Raw genomic sequence first — 19,793 nt, forward strand, 5'->3', positions numbered from 1 at the left:
CTCTCCCGCCCCCCCGTATGTGTGTGTGTGTGTGTGTGTGTGTGTGTGTGTGTGTGTGTGTGTGAGGGGTGAAAACTCGCCCCCAGCAAAGCACATGGAAAATGGCCTGACCCCCGTGTGTGTGTGTGTGTGTGTGTGTGTGTGTGTGTGTGTGTGTCAGGCTGCTGCCACCTGAGCTGCTTCACTGCTGCAAAAAACACACAACTACTGGCAGAGACAAACCACGTGATCTGAGGATTACAAATAACATTTAATTAAAATGCATCTTTAAAATCATTAGCAAACATTTACTTTAACTCATTTAAAAATGGAAAGCTAAGTTTATGGATTAAAACAAGTTAGTACATTTAAAAAACGTGCATTAAGACAACACAAGTGTATAACAGGATTATATGAAGTCTTATGACGAAGTTGATGCAGTAACATTCAACTCATCTTGCAACTTTTACTTTCATGCAATAAGAAAAAAAACATGTAAAAAATTGTCCTCACCCCTTCCTTATCGAACACTTGTGTAAATACATTACACCTTCAAAGTAAGAGGACGACCAGGCTGCTGCAGGACAGAAAACTACCAGAAGAGACAATCACATTAATCTGTTCGTCACAAGTAACACATTTCATACAATGCATCTCTAAAATCAAACATTTACTTAATTAAAAAGTGTAACGAGACAAACGCATATTAATGAAAAAAAACTAGCTGAAAATATTTCACAGCTAGTTGACTTGATGACGACAGTGTTAATGCAGTTACTACAAAACACATCTTATACTTAAAATAATTATGACATAACCCCCCCATCAAAGACACGGAAATATATTACACCATTAAAGTAAGAAACATGTGTAAACACGTCAAACTACATTGTACAACATGGTGAAATCAACTTTAAATACCGACAGTCATTTTCAAGTTTTGCCATTCTAGAACGAACACAATCACAACAATGACACAATTATAACCTCATTGAAAAGAGTAGCTATTGACCTTGAGAAAAGCATAAACGGTTCAATGGCTAAAATATCAACTACTGAGCTCACACAGACAAAACAAACAAACACCAGCAAATCAAAAAGTTGAAAGCGTTGGACGCCAACAAAAAAGACGCGATGAAGCAGTTCAAGATGCAAAGTTTCAAGTCAGTGAAGGTTTAATCAGTCAAAATGTTTCACAGTTAAAAAAAAGAATGTATAAACTTCCACAATTTGTTATCAATAAAAAAACAGTTATAATAAAATACATTACATCATCTTATATTAAAGCAAAATGTCCAGGTCAACTTTCGTTCACGAAAGCTTTGGATTTACGTCGGATCACTGAATGGATCCAATCGATATAATTTACCACTTTAGTGTAAACGCCAGGTTTTCCCGAGCGGCCGCAGCCCTCGCCCCAGCTGATGATCCCGTACAGGAAGCTGACATCACCCCTCACACAGGCCAGAGGGCCCCCAGAGTCGCCCTGAGGTCAACACACACACACACACACACAAGTAGATTCAGTCACACACAAACATTCATGCACAGATCAAAACAAGAGGCCCACAGGCAGCTGAGTCACACCCACACTTCACCGGGCTCATTAGGAACCTGTGCTCTACCCACGAGGAACCTTGACGTTTAATTGAAGAGGAAGGAGCTCCCCGGTGTGTGGATCCATAAAGTTTTATCTTATTAAAAAAAAAAAAACTGTATTTAGTGAGGAATCTTAAAATATGAAGATTTCTAAGAAAAGAGTTTGGTGCATTTGCTACAGCCGCAGCTCTTCTGGTTCAGGAACCAGCCAGGGCTCATGGGTAATATCCATCATTTACAGTTTTTTTTCTCTACATTCAAATCATTGAATTACTCAGATATGGGAACACGACCGAATTTCTCACCACATATAGCAGAGGGCGCTGTGGCTCAGTAAAAGATTAGCCCACACTTTTTAACTACCAGGTGTAACTCTAACTGGATTTTAAACTGTAAAGCGTGTGTGTGTGTGTGTGTGTTCTGTCCTCGTATGTTCTCTTACCTGGCAGGCGTCATGGCAGCCGTTGAGCCCGGCACACATCATGTCGGCGGTGACGTGGTTGCCGTAGACTTCCGGCTTCCTACAGGCGTCGTGAGGAATCAGCCGGACTCCGGCCTCCTGCAGAGTGGAGTATCCTGCAGCCTCTGTCACATGAAGACAGTTCACGTGTTAAAACTTTTTGGTCTGTGTGTTACTCAGTTGTGTTTTACTGCTCCACACAATGGCTCCCACTTAATCAGCCTGATTAGCCTCCTCTGTGTGTGTGTGTGTGTGTGTAGGGGCAGGTAGAGGTATAATTACAGACTGGGAAACACCTGTATGGCTGTGCAGAGCCTTAAAAAAGACACATTTAAATTCAAAATAAGTATATTCTGACTAAAATAAGTGACTTATAACGAGTCTGGAATCTGTAGCTCTTTCACAGACACATAAATAAATGTGTTTCCATCATATTTCCCAATATGAAGGTGAAACGACAGAATCTAACATCCACCAGGTTCCTAAAACAACCTTAACTTGTGTTAAGTTGTGTTATAGATTGTGATGCCTTTGTTTGTTTGATCTTAAGCAGGATTGCACAAAAGTTTATTTTACACAAACTTAGTCATGGATTTGTGAATAGATGCCAAAAGCTGATCCTGGTTCTAAGATAATGTTTCTAATGTTTTAATGTTTTAATGTTTTGCAAAAGTGCAAACAAACACTGACTCGGCTCTGACTCTTGCACATATAAATCCAAAATAAATCATTTATCATTGACTGAATGTGAAGTTATTGAAACAATGCAGGTAGTTGTTGTCACGACGACTCTGCCGTGACGTCTTCATCACTCACTCTCGTGCATGTATCCCCAGCCGCTGATGGTGCAGCAGTAACCGCTGGGGAACGTCGTGCTTTTCTCCGGCAGACAGATGGGCCGGATGAACGGCGTCTTCCTCACACAGCGGCCGTCCTGCTTCTTCAGCTTGATCAGAACTGAGCGGGGGGGAATAAAAAGTTATCAAAACGGGAGAATAGAGGTGGAGTTAGTGATGAAGCAAGTGGTGGACATGGAGACTCTGTGTGTGTGTGTGTGTTTGTGTTTGTGTGTTTGTGCAGGGGGGAGCACAGAAACACAGCTGTTCAGTGACGCACAGCTGTGCACACAGACTGGGGTCTTAAGTGAATTTGTGTTTTTCTGAATGGGGACAGGAGGTCTTCCAGTTCATGAGTCACTTGCGCGTGTGTGTGTGTGTGTGTGTGTGTGTGTGTGTGTGCAGTGAATGATTACCAATGTCATACAGCGTAGGATTAAACACTGAGAACTGTTTTGGGAAGACGTACTCCTCCACGCCGAACGTCCTGGTGTTGGGGCCGGAGACGTTGAAGTTCTGCTGGCCGAGGACCACGCGGATCTGAGACCTCAGCGGGCTGCGAGGAGACAGTTTCTTTTAAATCAATTCGGGCTCTGACTGTCCAACATTTCAGCCCAGAGCCAAGTTATCTCTAACAACTGCTGGCTGCGGGATTTCATTGAACTTTTCTTTGAACTGTCTCCAGACGTTGAAGCCTGAGATACCCCAACGTCTCTTTTTTTACCATTTTATCATCAGTCTATTCCACGTTTGCACAAGAAACAGTAAAAATCCAACAAGCGCAGGGCCACGAAATCGATCTATTACATTCATACTTATTCATATATTTGGCCATCAGGGCCCCAAGACTCTGGATCAATAAAGCTTTCTGAGACAATGTCTTCTTCCTTTTTTTTCTCTCTCTATTATAACATTATTATTTATGCACTTCCTGTACTTTCTGTATTCTAACCATTTGTTTTCTTGTTGTGCAGCACTTTCTACTTTGTGTTGAAAAGTGCTCTATAAATATAGTTACAATCATTATTATATTCACCAGAGGATATTGTAAAGTGGCGTGTAATCAACATGGTGGACTCTTATCAAAACTGATAAGAAAACAGTTAGAATAAATCCCTGCATTTGTCTCTTTCTAAAAGATAAAATGCTTTTTGCACTCGTGTTTAACTTAATGATTTAATGCTTGAACAAAAGATCTTTGAACTTGAACAGTTGCCTCATTTGTTGACATCAGGAGCAAATGGAACCATTCGCACGTAAACAGCATCTGTGCACGAGGTGTTTTTAGGTTTTCCTCGAACTGGTCGCCGCTCTAAATATAGTGCGTTCACAAAGCTGTGAAGCCGAGGGGTCACAGTCCTTGAATGACGCACGTGTTGAGTATGACCGTATACGTTTTACATTGTCTCCAAAGGGCATCAAACCCTCTCCTTGATCTGCAGATACATGTATTTAAACATCCACTCGTGCGTATGTTCCATACTTGCGGAAGAAGCAGTGCGCCGCAGACACGATCCAGCAGGAGGAGACGAGGGTGCCGGCACAGAAGTCGGACTTATCGATATAAATCGCCGCCATCCAGGGGTGAGTGCCTGGCATAGCAGCGTTTCCTCCCATTATTCGCCCCCTGGCTATCGACAGCCTCTTCTTGTGCTTTTTCCCGCACACAGGCTTTCTGCTCGGCTTGCGGGAGCTTGGTTTGTTGAATGGGATGATCCTCCGCGAAGAAGCTGCACGAGGAAACAAGTGCTTGGTTATGAATCAATAAAACAGGAAGTATCATCAAAAACTGGTCTAACAGCTAGAACCCTGCTAGAACTTGCTCGCACACTTCCCAAACACATGCCCTGAATGTGTTGTTTGCTGATTTCCCACCTGCAGGAATCAGAGCAGCTTCATCTGTAAATAAAATGATGAGTTTGTGGATTCTGTTCCTAAACCTGGCACTCTGACAAACGGACAAATCCCCCTCAACACATAAACATTTGGTTTCACCTGACGTGACTTATTTCCCTCCTATCTCATCTTAACCCACGTCTTGAGGGAAAAAGGCTCGTTGCTGAACTCCCTCTGAATTCAGCTTTTTTTCGCAGCAGCAGTGACTCAGCAGAGATAAGCTGTGTTTTTAGTTCTCAAATGTTTCTCAGATGGCGAGAGTCACCGACTGTGTCATTTAATCAAGGCAGAGACAAAGACTCAGAGATTGAATAATGCAGGAATTGGCCTTCAGGAAAAGTCTGTTTCATCCTTTATAATGACAAGACGGAGACTTAAAGAGCGGTTTAGGACAAGGACAGATAAATGAAATAAGAATATGTCTTCGTTGATAAGGTTCATAAGGAAATAGACATCTAGCTTCTCAGGGGCGACAAGAATTTCTGCAGGAAATGATGAATGCAAATCATCTGTCTGACCAGGCATCAGAGTGAAAGAACCTGTGTTCTCTCCAATGACCAGCAGGGGGTGACAAAAAGAAGAATTTCTGTTGAAGTCTATGAAGAAATTCTAACTCTCTAGTTATTCAATACAACATGATGTTAATTTCGTCCATTATATTCATTTAGTGAACTAGAATATCCAGTAGACTGCATACATCCTCCACCAACTGTTTCCTTAGATTTAACCAAGCTGCACCAAATTAATAAATATATATCAGTTGCCTAAATGTGCCAGATTTTTTTTGTCATCAAGATCCATGAATTATTCCCTGGGAAATTGGTGAAAAAAACTCAAAATGGCATGGATACTGTGTGATTGACACCTAGTACCGTCCAATGGGTGCAGGTCACAGGTGCAGGTGGGCGTGCAGTGTCCTTGAGCTACTTCTAGCTTTAAAAAAACCAAGATTGCGAAAAATGCCAAACTCAATACACCGGTTCGCTACAGTTTTGAATGAATTACAGGCGCTATCCAGTTCTAAACACGTTCTCCTGACACCAGAACTTCCACAACACCTCTTCCCTGTGTGTGTTTACTCACACACGGGCATCACACAGGAGGGGACGCCACAGTACTCCCAGGAGATGGCATCGTCATTCAGCGTGTAGCACCACGGCTTCTTGTCCCCGTCTGGGTTCCTGCACACACACAAACACAGTGGACATTGTGAGTGTGTGTGTGTGTGTAGAGGTGTGGCAACACTGTTTTTAGCTCCATGCATTACTCAATACAATACAGAAGCTAAAGGGATTATACAGGGGATTTGTCTCTATTCAGAAGGTGAAAGCTGGTTGGGATCTCCAACCAAAGCCTCACAACTTCAATTAAATGGAGATTTAATAACTATCTGAAAGAGTGGTGATAGTTCATATTAAAACTGCAACATGCAACCTTTCCAGCCCTAAACTAACAGGAATTCCGACTGTGAGCCTGTCAGTTGCTAGAAATTGGCGTCTCTTTGATGTTTGGGGCGTTTTAGGACATATAGCCTCCTGTTTGTGGATATGCCAAATGGCTGACGGGTCGTCATGGCAACAGCAACAAGTGAAAGGAGTGAGAAAGGGAAGAGGAGCGAAGAGATAAGAAATGTTTCTTTCTTTTTGTATCACACATAAGCTGGATTCACCGTGTGCTTCTTCAATGCTCGTGGTGGTTTCATGGCTGCTGGTTCTCTCTGGGGAGATTTGAGGGCTCGTGCATATGGGGGACACATGCTGACACACACTTTTGACCGATAAGCCTTGTAAACAGTTTGTCACCACGAGGGGGGGGGGAGTGGATATGTTAGCTTTGAAATAGATTTTACGACAAACGTATGAGGAAATCTTGTAATTATCGCCTCAAAGCCATAATTTGAAGAATCTTTCATTCAACTCGCAGGATGTCTCAGCACGTGCACGCACACACACACACCTGCAGTAGGCGTGTTCGCCAAGGCCCCTGAGCTGTGACGCGACCACCGTGCCCACGTGCAGCTCGTCGTGCAGCAGGTCTGAGTTCCACGGCAGACACCGGGCTCCAGACACCGTGGTGTTCGCCAGCCCTCGGTAACTCTTTCCCCTGCTGTTATAGCACTCGGTCTCCGGCTCTGCACACACACACACACACACACACACACACACACACACACACACACACACACACACACACACACACACACACACACACACACACACACACACACACACACACACACACACACACACACACACACACACACACACACACAGAAACTCAGTATCACCCAGGTATGTAAACAACACAAGTGCAATCAGACTGTTTGTGAATGCAGATGAGAATCTCTGTGACGATCTCTTTCTCTTCACGCTGGAATCAGTCGGAACAAGTCTAGAAGAAACGCCACAGTTACAACAACTGTGGACAAGTTTGGCAGCCTGCTCGTGTCTCCACCTGCTGCCATTAATAAAAGCCTTTTCACACACATGCATGAACACACATGCATGTGTAGGAACATGCGTAAAGGACAAATGCACAGAAGGGAACATAAATAATGTCTTCGAAGAACTGGTGACGCAGACTGTGCAGCCACTGGAAAATGTGAATCCACTGAACCATTATTTTCAACCTGATATGAGCATTGTGTTTTTAAATATATTTATAATTTAACGAGGGGAACAGCGTCACACAGTGTAACTCACCGAAGCTGCAGTCGGCGCCACTGTAGCCGTGCCTGCAGTTACACACTTCCTTGCCGGTGGCTGTGATGAGTCGACACGTTCCGTCGTTGTGACACTGGTTCGTACGGCACACTGGACACATCGAGACACACAATACGACAACTTAACACCATGCACTTCTCATGTGTCCAAGATTCCCTGTTTTAATGTTTGACACAACTTTGACACACCTCTACATCAGCATCATGACATTATCTTTCTATCTTTCTTTCTGAATTTAAAGCTGCACTAAGAGAAATTTCTTATCTGAACAATGGACCAAAACCTGATCTCACAGGAGTCGCTTGTATTGTTCAATATACACCGAAATATTACACTGTGGGACATCGCAGCTAAAAAGACACATATTTGCCTCTTCTTCACCAAGTCTCCCTCATAAAAGAGATTTTTAATTTAAGTGCGACTAACTTGTTTAAATAAAGGCTAATAAAAATAATTAAAACGTGGTACACCGCCTTTTGTGCTGCCCAATGAATGCAGGTTTAGCTACAATAAATCTCACCACTGAAATATGGTTTAAATTTTTTCATTGTCATTTTTTTACATAAAGTATATTTGGTCCTGAATCTTTCTCTAAGATCTGATGCCGGATCTCTGAAATGTGACTGAGAACAGTTATGCTTCATCTGCATCGGATCCATCTAAAGAGCACAGGCCCCAGCAGGTGATTTGGGAAGTGAACTCACCCCCTTAAGAAACTTTTACTTAATAAATAAATGCAGCTGATATCAGCACAAAATAAAGATAACGTGAAATTCCAGCTCAAAGCCGAGTCAAAGCACATTCAGGTACAAGGAGTGATTTTCAAATTCATGGCCACTGGATGACAAAAGGAAAAAAAAGTGACAGTTTCAGTTCAGGGAGCCTGAAACCACCTCAGTGCTGCTCGCTCCTTTATGCCAAAGAATGTGTTCAGATGAAAGCACTGTATGGACCCATGGGGTGTGTCCTAAAACACCATTCCTGAGTCACAGTGAGTCATATAATCTGCATTTTTTTTCCCCAAGGTAACGGCAAACTGTGGAGCTTTGATCAAAGAGAGGGCAGGACACACCTTTCATATCATCTACAAGGACGTGATTTTGGAAGGAGAGAAAAGAGCTTTTTTTTTTTCCAGGATGGGACGAGACATGATACTTAGACGTCTCTTGGGGGGGTCATACTTTCCACTATCTTTGATTTTTGGGGAAAGCCTTTGTACATCAGGTGTATGTGATGAGTAAAATGCTGAATACATGTATTTCATTGTTAGCTGATGGTTAGATTAAGAGCTTGCTCAGGGCAGGACCAAGGGAACAAAAGCAGAGCAGAGAACAAACGCCAGACACAGTCGGAGCCGAGGAACAAAAGCTGACGTCTTACCTGAGTAGCGGACTCTTTCACACTCGATTTCCCCCGCCACACATGTGCACTGTTCCACGTTACGGAGGTGGATGCGTCCCCAAGACTCTCCGATGTCATAATGGCGCAGGTGTACGGTTTCGTAGCACTTCTCTGGAAAGCCGACAGAAAACATAAAAGGCCGTGGGTTGAAATGTGAGAGGAGATGGAGGAGCTCAGTGGAGCGTACAGAGTAAAAAGGCCTGACAGGAGAGTGGCTGCATGTGGACACAGGGTTTTTAACTGTTTTTGTAGTCGGCCATTTAAATCATTTCAAAAGTGCAAATGGCCCATAACTGATTTTTCCATTTTACTTTGGCGTATCTGGAAATAAAGGTGAAATCTTTTTAACTATCTATTTCACATCCTAAATCATGTATCATGTATGTTTCTGCTGTTCATTTAACCGAGTTAAGTTAAATCTCACTCAATTACTTGATGTAGATTGTGGTACGTGATGAAAAGAACTGGGAAACACTCGTAAGTGGAAAGCAAGTGGTGTAAAATCCAGATTAGATGAACTCTTAACCCTTAATAGTTGATAGTTTTAAGTCGGCAAGTTAATAACATTGCATAATAACATGGACAACAAAAGTGAAGCCAAATCATCAAAGGCTGAATGAATGAATGAACATTAGAAAACACTGGCATTATACTTATAGTAATAATCGACCTACCCTCTTCACACAGTCTCCCAGAGAATCTCTCGGGACAGTGGCACTCGAACGTGTGTCTGTGGGGGATCAACGCGCAGACGCCGCCGTTCCGACACGGGTTCGCCTGACATGGATCTGTGATTTTACGAGACGTGTGGACGAAGACTGAAACACAGGAGAAAAGAGGAGCACGATGAAAGGATGATGAAGAAAAGAAAAACAGGATATTTCTCATGACAAAATGACTCTGGTGTCAGTGATTGAATGCACTTTTATAGTGTTTGGTGAACTTACCGTTTGGTTGAGTTCTGTCCGGTGCACAGAAACCCCACAGCCGGTCCCGGTCAAAGTTATGAGAGAGTGAGCACCTGAGAGAAGGGAAACAGAAAGATAAAACCAGTGAGGGCAGATTACACTCTGAAGAAAAGATAGATGGATAGATAGATAGATAGATAGATAGATAGATAGATAGATAGATAGATAAAAGTTTTTTGAAAATGTAATACACTGATATGGTGACATAAAATCCTTTCTATCACGATGGAGGATTTTACGTAATCCAACCACCTCTGTGATAGAAATGTTGCACCTTGGCAGCCAGTTTGAGTCTCAGGTGGAAAGGAAAAACACTTTCTGTAATAACCAACCAACTCCGGTGAAGTCTATCAATCATCCACTCATTTAATCAACGAGACGAACCATCAGCGTACTTCAATGTGCCGCTCACTGATTCTGCAGAGCGTAATAGTAAATCTATCTCACCGCCGGGCGCATGAGCACATCGAGGAAACATGCAGGCTCATATTGCCGTAATGTGTTTATGTGTAGGTGGACCAGAGACGTCGGGCCGTATATGGTGTAATTGCATACGTGTTGCTCCATCGTGCTGCCTGGCATCCGCCCTGACTGTCTCATATCCAAAGAATGAAGACGAGCGCAGAGCCCCACAGCAAGTCTCGTGTCTTTTTTTTCTTTTCCAAAATACACATCCAACGAAAAGAAAAAAAGAAAGAGTGCAGCTGCGTCATAATCTGAGGTAATAAAAATGCACTTGGGATGGTTTTGCTGAGGCAGATACACACCCTTAGGATAAACTGTAAGAAGCGGTAAGTGTCTTATAAACTTCATCTGTAGTCACAGTTTAGATTTCACAGACATATCTCGGTTTTTGTGATGACGACAGTACATTTTCAGCCTACGTACATTTTTTTCAAGAATCAGATGCAATCACCATGACCGAAAACGTGTTTCGTAAAGGTCAAGGTGACCTTTGATCACCAAATTCTAATCAGTTAATCCGTGAATCCAAGTGACATTTTTTTATCAAATTCAAAAGGACTCCGTGGAGGTGTTTCTGAGATATCGCCTTCACAGAGCAATACATTTATTTTGTGAGGTCACTATGACCTTGACCTTTGAACTTTGGCCCCTTTAGGGTTTGAAAACGAGATCTTAGGCCTCACTAACTGGACATAAACATGTATATGCATGTTATATGGATGTCACAAATATTATACTCATTAATATTAATAACAGCATCAGCCCCCAAACATCCAAACCGGCCGTGCTCTAGTTTTAAAGGAGGTTTCTACATTTCACCTTTAAAATCAGCTCCTTCTGATACCTCTGTTCCGATGTTGTAGCTGTGACACACAAATCATTACGAGGCCCACACACAACTCAGAAATGAGAATTTCACTAAAGCGTATTAGCCCATTACCTCATTATAAAATTGCATTATGTCTCCTGTTGCACAAATCCCTCATCAGTGCGACCTGTAATTAAGTGCGACTAGGCGCCACGATTACACACCGCCTCAGTGTCGCAGGCGTAGCTGCAATGCATGATGGAAAATCACAGTGTTGATTTATGCCACCTTGAGGAAGAGTCAGACAGAGGCCTGTGACGTAATAGCTGCGCTGGGTGAGTGTGAGAGTGGCTGGAGAAGTTCTGTGGTTTCTGAGTGTGTGTCTGGGCAAAATTAAATATGACGAGGCAGCACAGTCTGACCTAAGTGTGTGGTAACCGAGGGTGATTACGCACACACACTTGATTGTTTGTGTAACCAAAAAACAATGGATCCAGACGAGGTGGAGGACTCACCAGGGTCTTGAGGACAGGATGGTGACGCAGTGATAGTAGAGTCTGCCGCCCTGACGAAACGGGAACTTACACTCTTTGCCCGTCGTAGTGAGAACTGACCAACAGAGGAAGAAAGAAAAATGTTACGTTCACTGGTCACAGAAACAAACAGAACGGTGAAATGAGAAGAACACTTATGCAGTTTCCCTCTTGTACCTCACACACAACTGCTTTCACTTCGAAAAGGCCATTACATCTCTTCAGACAATTCAATCCTGCTGTTGAGTGACAGGTAACAGACCAATACAAGCACATGCTCAATATTTATTATATAATATATCTTTCAGTTTGAGAGCAGGACTTATTGATTTCACGTTCAGATTTTGTAACGCTTGCACTCAAAACCCTGTGCTTGCACTCAGATGGCTCCTGCTTGTGTGTAGATTTGCTCTGCTTGTGCTCAAACTTTGCAGATATTTTCTTGCTTGGACAGATTTCCTAATTTTTTGTTCTTCTGCAATTGGATTTTTTTGTGCAACGCAGATGTGTCGTGACGAATTAAATTGTCCCTCCCTGGTTGTGGGTACATTAGCTTTACTTCCTTAAGAGTCCCGTATCGGTGGTTACTTTAACCCTGTTCATGCAGTCCCATACAGGAGTTGGTTGGGGGAACTTTGCCAGGCTAGTTGCCCAAAGCACCGAAGAAAAAACGTTGCAACAAAATATGTGAGTGCAAGCGCACAGCTTGAGCACAAGCAGGGTTTTGAGTGAAAGCTTTACAAACCTGAACGCAGCATCAATACGTCCAAGACCATGATCTTGATTATAGTTTGAGGACAAAAACATAGGCTCCTGGTCAAGATGGGCAGGGCTGGATGATATGGTCAACTGTTATATCAAGATAAAAATCAGTCGACATTGATAATTATCACGATAAATGTCACATTATTATTTATTTACAGACTGATCAGTCGTGCTCTAGTTTTAGAGGAAGTTTCTACATTTGACCTTTAACAACGACCTTAAAAACGACTCCATTTGAACTTGATAAACAGAAAAACCTTTCATAAATCTGAGGTGGATCAATGAAGCGTCATACCTCCACACCTTGTTTTTAAACTGCATGATAACCAATACAATCGCATCTATCGAACCGTTGCTATATTGCTTTCGATGACAATTAAATCGTGATAATTATTAACATGGTTTTATCGCACAGCCCTACCCACAAACTTCACATTCATGTTGCACAACAGACTTTCTCAGTGAAAAAAAACCTTCATCCCCATTCACTGCCAGTCTAATGCGCATCCCCTCTTCCTCCCTCCCTCCCTCTTCTTCCTCTGAATTAGACACAGGACTCAGTCCAACATACCTCTCGTGCTCTCCCTGTGCGGCTCTGTGGAGATGACTGCTTCACGTCCAGGGACCAACATGCGCTGAAAACAAGTCAAAAGAAAGTGGTTTGGCACGTTTCTTCCTTTTTTACGCACGCACGGTGGCACAGTGGATAAAACAAGTTGCGCAAAGGTGGATGAGATGGCGAGAACCTACCGTCCCGACGCCGAGAACACAAGGCAGCAAAAGTAATATGAGGTGAGCCATCGTGAGAGTTTGCACCGGTGTCCGGAGCTGCTGCTTTCCTGCTGGAGGAGGAACAGTCAAGTTATACCAGAGAGTTTGTGAGTCCTCTGCCTGCTGTTGGTCATAGGAAACGTGGGAATCCCTGCATGTATTATCCTGTCCCTCACAATATTAAGCGCTATTGAGTAAACCCGTTGCGTCATCATCCTCTGGTGGCTGGAGCTTCCCTCACACCCACGGGTTATTATCACTGGAGGAACTTTCCAGAGGCTGAGGCAGAAGCTGCACGGGCCACTAGAGCCCTGAGACCCCCCCAGGCACCATGTAATGCCCCCCCTTTTCACTGACACCTGGCTTTTGTCTTCAATCGGATTTCACTCTCGGGGTCAAATGACTGGAGGACGCTTTTATCGTCCCTGGCTTTGATTAGCAGTGACGCAAACGTGCCGCCCGAGTGAACGCAAGACAGCGAGGTGACAGGTTAGTTTATCTTCCTCTCTTTTTCCTATAAATAACAATGCAAATTTGTTTATACTTGATTTTGGGTATGTGAGTTTGTATATATGTATAAATATATTCAGAGTATAGAGGGACGTCACGACTGTGTATGAGCACATTATCTACAGTTGTGTAGTGTCTCGGGGGACATGGCTTCTTTCTATGTCAGGTCTATTTACTGCCCTCGTATTAAATGTAGTGCGACAATCATGATTTGAATGGCAGAACACATTTTAAACCAGTTTTACACTGTAACAGACAGCAAACGTGGCTTTAGGGCCGTGCATCATGTTCCACTGAAAATAAAACTGAATGTTCCACAATGAAATCAAATATAACTTTTAAGAAATTAAATTAAAGAAATGTTAGGCCAACTACTCTCAAAACGCTACTCCAGAAAATGAAAGTTGTTTTTTTTTGGAATTGTTTAGAAAATATTTTTACCTTGCAGTTAAACCCCCTCGCCAGTAGGGAGTGCATCTTCTTCTTCAAGTGTCCTTGGCTTCAACAATTGGGTTCAATGAAAAGTTAGCACACGTCCGTCAAAACGCTCCCACGACCAAACAAATTAAGTTAGCAGAAACACAAGCACACAACATTAAGACTGGAATATGAACCCCCCACACACACACAAACATACGTACACATGCACACAGGTGTTTAAATGACTTGGGCGGAGTCTGTGGTGGGAACTACAAGATCGTAGGCAAATGCAGCTGTCAGTCAAAACCAATTAGTCCACTCCCACATGGTCCTGAGAGGAGGTGTGATCAGGAAACACGTGTGTGTTAAATGACTCTAAACAGAAAATTAAATTATATCGGCTGTACTCAAAAATAATTCTACAGAAAATATAATATTGTGCTGTTTTTCAATCAATTTTAAGCTACAAAATTTCTATATATATATATCATATATTATCTGAGAAAATGTTATTTTAATTCAAGTTTTTTCTTGTTCTCCTCAAGACGTATGTTGCACTTGCTATATTTTAATATTTTAAATATTTAATACATCACAGTAGAAGTGCTTTATTTGTGGCAAAATGTGACTGAGGTAATAAAGAGGTTTCTGCCCTTCAAAATAAAAGTGGAAGCAGTCTGCACATCAAAACATTTCCAGCTGATCTACTGAATTATCCTGAATTTCCAAGATAAGAGAAAGTCTAGAGCCTGGAGGCAGTAAATGGTTCTGAATGAAGAACTCAGTAATGACAGTGGCTTTGAAATGAGGGAGTTGAAAAGCCGAAGTAACTCGTGTGTTGTCAGCATTCCTGCAGTGACTTGCCGTGTCACGACAAAGTCTCATAATCTAACCTCTAATTTTCACCAGCTGTAATAATCTCTCTCCAGATGCTGAGCTAAAAATACAAAGAGGAGGCCGGACGACGAAGGAGCACATTCACATGGGCAACTAATCCGCAGGTGAAGGTTCTACAGAGGAAGTTGTTCAACTAAAGTCAACTGCAGCGTTAATTATTGACATTTCTGGCAAAGCAAACACATTAAACCAGCCAAACACGTCAAGATTGTCAATGGAGGAGTCTTGCTTAAGACTAATCTGCAACAGAGGAGTATTTCAGGTATGTTTTTACAAGGTGAGCCCAGGGTTGGAATGGGATGGTGAGGATTTCCCTGCTGTCAGAAGCACCAGCATCAATCATACGCAGCGAAGAAAAAGAAAAGGAAGGACGAGGATTTGCCGCCGTCAAAGCTTTTTAATCATTCAACATTTGGACAACCTCAAAACCACAGAAGAAGAAAGTACAGACAATAGAGGTACTGTCATGTATTAGCATCTGTAAAACATAGGAAGTAGATATATACGTAGGAAATAGTTAAATATCCAAGTAAAGCGTGATTTGCCTCCGTTTTGATCCTATAAACTGATTTCTGATGTCTAACATGTGATCCAACGGCTGAGGTCACCACTTTCCAACAGGGCACACATTACAAAGTTCATTTTTTCATCTCAGAAATAGGAAACAATGGACACGGAGTTAAGTTCTAAGTATTTATGGGTTCCAATTTATAGCACAATTCATTTTAATGAATTGCTTAACTCAAGAGTATTACATCTTCTTTTCATTTTTTAGCAATAACTACATTTTATAGCAGTTCCAGGATGTTGCGGGAATGGAAAAGTGGACACTTAGGTTAAGACCTGTTGTGTCACATTTTATAATTTAGTAATGCTTTAGGAATAAGTTGTTCATTAAAATGATGTCGTCCAGCTTCTTCTGGAGGTTTTAGCTGTATCTCACAGTCTTCCTCAGAGGAAGAGTAGTGGAAAAAAGCTGGAGTTATATAGTGTTTCTAAATTGTAATAAATTTAAATCCCTTCAGCTGATACATATATTTCATAATGTAACTCCCTCATTAGCAAGCAATGACTGATGCATAAAAAAAATAATCACAAATAAATAATTGGTAATGTATGCCTCATTAGACAATGGAACCTAAAGTGGCTTCTTCCATGGCTGTCCTCGGTCTAACATGGCTCATGATAGAACTGCTTTGTGCCTAATCATTGAACTATACCATAACAAAAACGTACCACTGTCCCAAAATCACAACCAGTACTAAAAAAGACGCCAGAAGAAATATACAACATCTATCACTATAATCTTGATATTTTTGGAGTGGTCATTTACATCTTTCTACATGCAGCCCATCACTTTGACTCGCTCTCTTTCAAAAGACGTTGCCTCAGGCTTAAAAAGTGCAGCAGTTGGGGGGGGGGGGTTTCCCTTTTAAACAATTGTGGCCTTGTAAAGTTCTGTCTGGCAGTCGTTGCCCTCCGGTGGATTGCGGCCGTTCTGCGGCAGCTGGCCCGTCCTCATCTTGCTCTGGCACTGCCGCAGCTCGGCCACGTAGCCCTGGAAGCTCAGGCTGAGTTCAGACTCCTCTCCCCCCCGGGGCGTCTCCAGTGTCCCCTCCTCGAGATGCACCCCCTCCACGTCCATCACCTCCTGAACCGTCAGTGGGCCACCGGCCCTTTCGCTAGATGATTTTGCGTTGGGGGTTGTTACTGTTCAAAGAAAAGACAAAGAAAATTTGAGATCAAACATCATTGATTGTGGAGAAAACTGTGAATGTGAAATATAGCAAACAACCAAACACGTAAACATGCGACGTAACTTCAGCCACTAGGGGTCTCTCAATCAAAACAATAAGAAAAGACCTAACAATGGGATCATGGGAGTTCTTCAACACCATTGCTGATGAAAATCAACGTGATACGACTCGGGCTCAAATTATGTTCAGAGATGAGGTAATGTATTAAAATTGTATTCACGTTACGCAGCAAACGGCAATGAATTGTCGTGATCCATTACAAAAAAAACAGCCTGGACAACTGGCTAGCAGCGTGTTTCTCATTCGTCATACTTTGTTTACGTTGATGAGAGCAGGAAATATACCAATGTCAGCTGATGAGCTCAAAGAAGATGCAAAAACTGGGAAGCTACAGCTGCAGGTTGAGTGATAATTGTCTGTGGGTTTGTTACCTTGAACGAACCCCTTCACATTCAATGTTGTAATTTGCTGTAAAAAAAAAATGTATTGAAAAGAACAGACAAACTTATAATTAAATTGGGATAATTACCACCACAGGCAACTATCCTTACTTAACATATGGTTGTCACGGCAACCAAACACAGATACAACACAACCCCAATCATGACTCACGTGGGGACTGAGCGCTGACTTTACAATACACCTCTGTGTGTGTGTACACTACATTTCAGAGGATGTAAGAAATGGAAAGTTTCTCACCCACGGGTGCACATACACTTTAACTGTGCATCACTTGAATGAACACATCGGCGTTGGGCTGCGTGTGTGTGTGATCTGACAACGCTGCGGTTGTGTAATCTGGACAGCTGTCGTCAAGACAAACCTGATGACATCACCGCTGCTGCTCCAACTTGCTTCACTCACTTGCTAATTCATGGGAAAGAACCTTATGACATTTAACCAGGATGAAATACAGTCGTCGTCACATTGTGGTAGATTTCATAATTTCAACCTGTATTTCATTCTCAAACTATTCGGAGCTGCATGACTTCATCAGAAGGTTCCGGTCGCAACTTATTTATTAAAACTTTAGCCTCACTTTAGAAGAGGGTGTGTTGGACATGGGGGCTCTAATGTTCCTCTGCCCTAACGAGGATGTGCTCAGGGGGCTAAAAGCTGATGTTTCCGGGACACCGGCAGCGTAGATACACTGAGGGATAAACTCCCTACTTGTGAACCCTGTGGCCCCTCAGACTCTAAACACTGAGGCCCGAGTGACTCAAACACTTCAACACAGCGACTCTCCCAATGCTGTGATTCTGTGATTCACTGCTGTCCAGCACACGCGTAAACAGTCTCTGAGCTCCAGCAGCTGACCCTCCAAATAACACAGTGCAAGGTGGACGACCAGATTGAAACCACCCAGGCAAGTACGAGGACTTTACAACAACATTGTGAGTTTAAAGGAGATGATAACGAGTTGTCAGGGACATTGGTTGAAATCAGTTTAATTCAGGCCTCTTGTCAGAACTTGTGCCGCATCCACACGGATCTCCGTCACAGGCTTTTCCGCAGGATGTGATGTGTGGATGTTGGTATGTGGAGCTGTTAGGTGACACATTATGATGAATTAGGATTTAGTACATTTAAAAGAACTCAGTACTTCAAAGGCCAAAGAGATGTTCACTTCCTCTACGCCCCATTTGTCCATTCTCTATATCAGTAGATCCCACTCTGGGCATTGGGACCCTCTTACGGGTCGCAAGAAAAACCTGAAGGGTCAGAGTGTGATAACAATTTGGAAGATATGAGAAAAAAACAAAAACTATCAATAAAACGTAAACGCTAACCTCTGTTTTATTTTTGAAATACTGGTTAGCTTTATTGCTTCAGGTTTTAAAATGCATTTGAAATCCATTATGTGGAGGTAAAATCTATTAGCTTCAGCTCATAGCTCTTGAAAATATGCACCAATATGGAAACTTTGCTTCTCGTGTCACAAGTGAGAGTGCAACTTAATTACTTGATTTAATAGTTGCTCCATAAAACATTATTTTTCCCAGTCTCATGCTAAATTTAAAGTTGTCTTTAAAAATACAGTACTTCTCCGTCCTGGTTAATTGGTGGTTAGCCATCAGCTTAGCCTCAGTACTTCTCCTAGAAGATATATAATTAAGCAATTAATTAGGATTTAAGGTTATTTTATCTGACCAATAGTCTAAAACCTAAAGATGTGCCACTTAGACACATACAGAAAAATGAGAAAGTATGAAAGACTTATCTAGAAGCCATGACCTCACTAGACCTCATCAGAGCAGTGTCTCACATCTTTATTCTTTAGCTATAGATTTTATTACACATGATATTTTACATCTTCCAACTTGGTGACTGTGATTCCTGTGGCGAGTCTCGTCCACAGTCATGTCAGCAGCAGCCAGCTTGGAGCGGACCCAGCTACAGCCCTCGCCGAGGCCCGGCTGCCAGAGAAGCACCGTGCGGAGCCCTGCTCTCACCGGAGGCATATGGTGCCTGAGGTGCACACGGCTGCAAACAGAGTCATTACAGAGCACGTTCTGCTGATAGTGGATGTCTCTAATCTTCTGTGTGTGGGGTTAAAATCACATCAGGTGACCTCTGACCCTCACTGCTGAGAGGACACAGAAACACGACCTCACTACTATCTCTTCTACAATATACTCCTTATTGTTAATGAATACTTATACTACATACAGCTATATTGTTGACTCAACTGAAAACTATTGAGTTAGAAAACAGTTTAATAAGAATGGAGTTACACTGTGTGATGTCACCCCCTAGTGGACGTCCTAATCCCTACAGACCTGAGAGCTGCCAGACAGTGATTACAGCCACTTGTGCACAGAGAGCAGAAGTTTTCTTCCTCTGGAGACAAAAAGGCTCTGGTTATAATTTCTTACAGTGTATTTAGGAAGCTAATTTACAACTGACTCTACCCATTACCCAGAAACACTCATAAGAGGTAGGATAGGAAAAACTCATATTTAGACTCACATATGAGGGAAAGTCTGACTCTGTTCTCTTACACA

At 42.4% G+C, this 19,793-nt stretch overlaps 2 protein-coding genes across 9 annotated transcripts in view; both read right to left on the reverse strand.

Annotated features, from left to right (window-relative positions):
- Window positions 1-1,122: 1,122 nt before the first annotated feature.
- LOC118102305 (hepatocyte growth factor activator) lies at window positions 1,123-13,518 on the reverse strand. The gene is made up of 14 exons (XM_035148407.2): window positions 13,184-13,518; window positions 13,005-13,068; window positions 11,651-11,744; window positions 9,842-9,915; window positions 9,569-9,712; window positions 8,874-9,005; window positions 7,473-7,583; window positions 6,727-6,901; window positions 5,854-5,951; window positions 4,358-4,604; window positions 3,291-3,430; window positions 2,855-2,995; window positions 2,021-2,163; window positions 1,123-1,465 (listed from the first exon to the last, which is right to left on the reverse strand). The coding sequence occupies exons 1-14, from the start codon at window positions 13,232-13,234 to the stop codon at window positions 1,280-1,282; spliced, it is 1,800 nt and encodes a 599-aa protein (XP_035004298.1). The 5' UTR covers window positions 13,235-13,518; the 3' UTR covers window positions 1,123-1,279.
- Window positions 13,519-15,408: 1,890 nt separating this feature from the next.
- rgs12a (regulator of G protein signaling 12a) overlaps window positions 15,409-19,793 on the reverse strand; it is a 38,606-nt gene continuing 34,221 nt past the window's right edge. For all 8 annotated transcript variants that reach the window (XM_047338901.1, XM_047338903.1, XM_047338902.1 and 5 more), the window contains one exon: window positions 15,409-16,741. In XM_047338901.1, coding sequence (XP_047194857.1) covers window positions 16,464-16,741 — 278 coding nt within the window. In that variant the 3' untranslated portion in view covers window positions 15,409-16,463. The remainder of the gene's footprint in view (window positions 16,742-19,793) is intronic.

This window comes from Hippoglossus stenolepis, chromosome 23 (assembly GCF_022539355.2).
Source record: "Hippoglossus stenolepis isolate QCI-W04-F060 chromosome 23, HSTE1.2, whole genome shotgun sequence".
NCBI classification, from domain to species: domain Eukaryota; kingdom Metazoa; phylum Chordata; class Actinopteri; order Pleuronectiformes; family Pleuronectidae; genus Hippoglossus; species Hippoglossus stenolepis.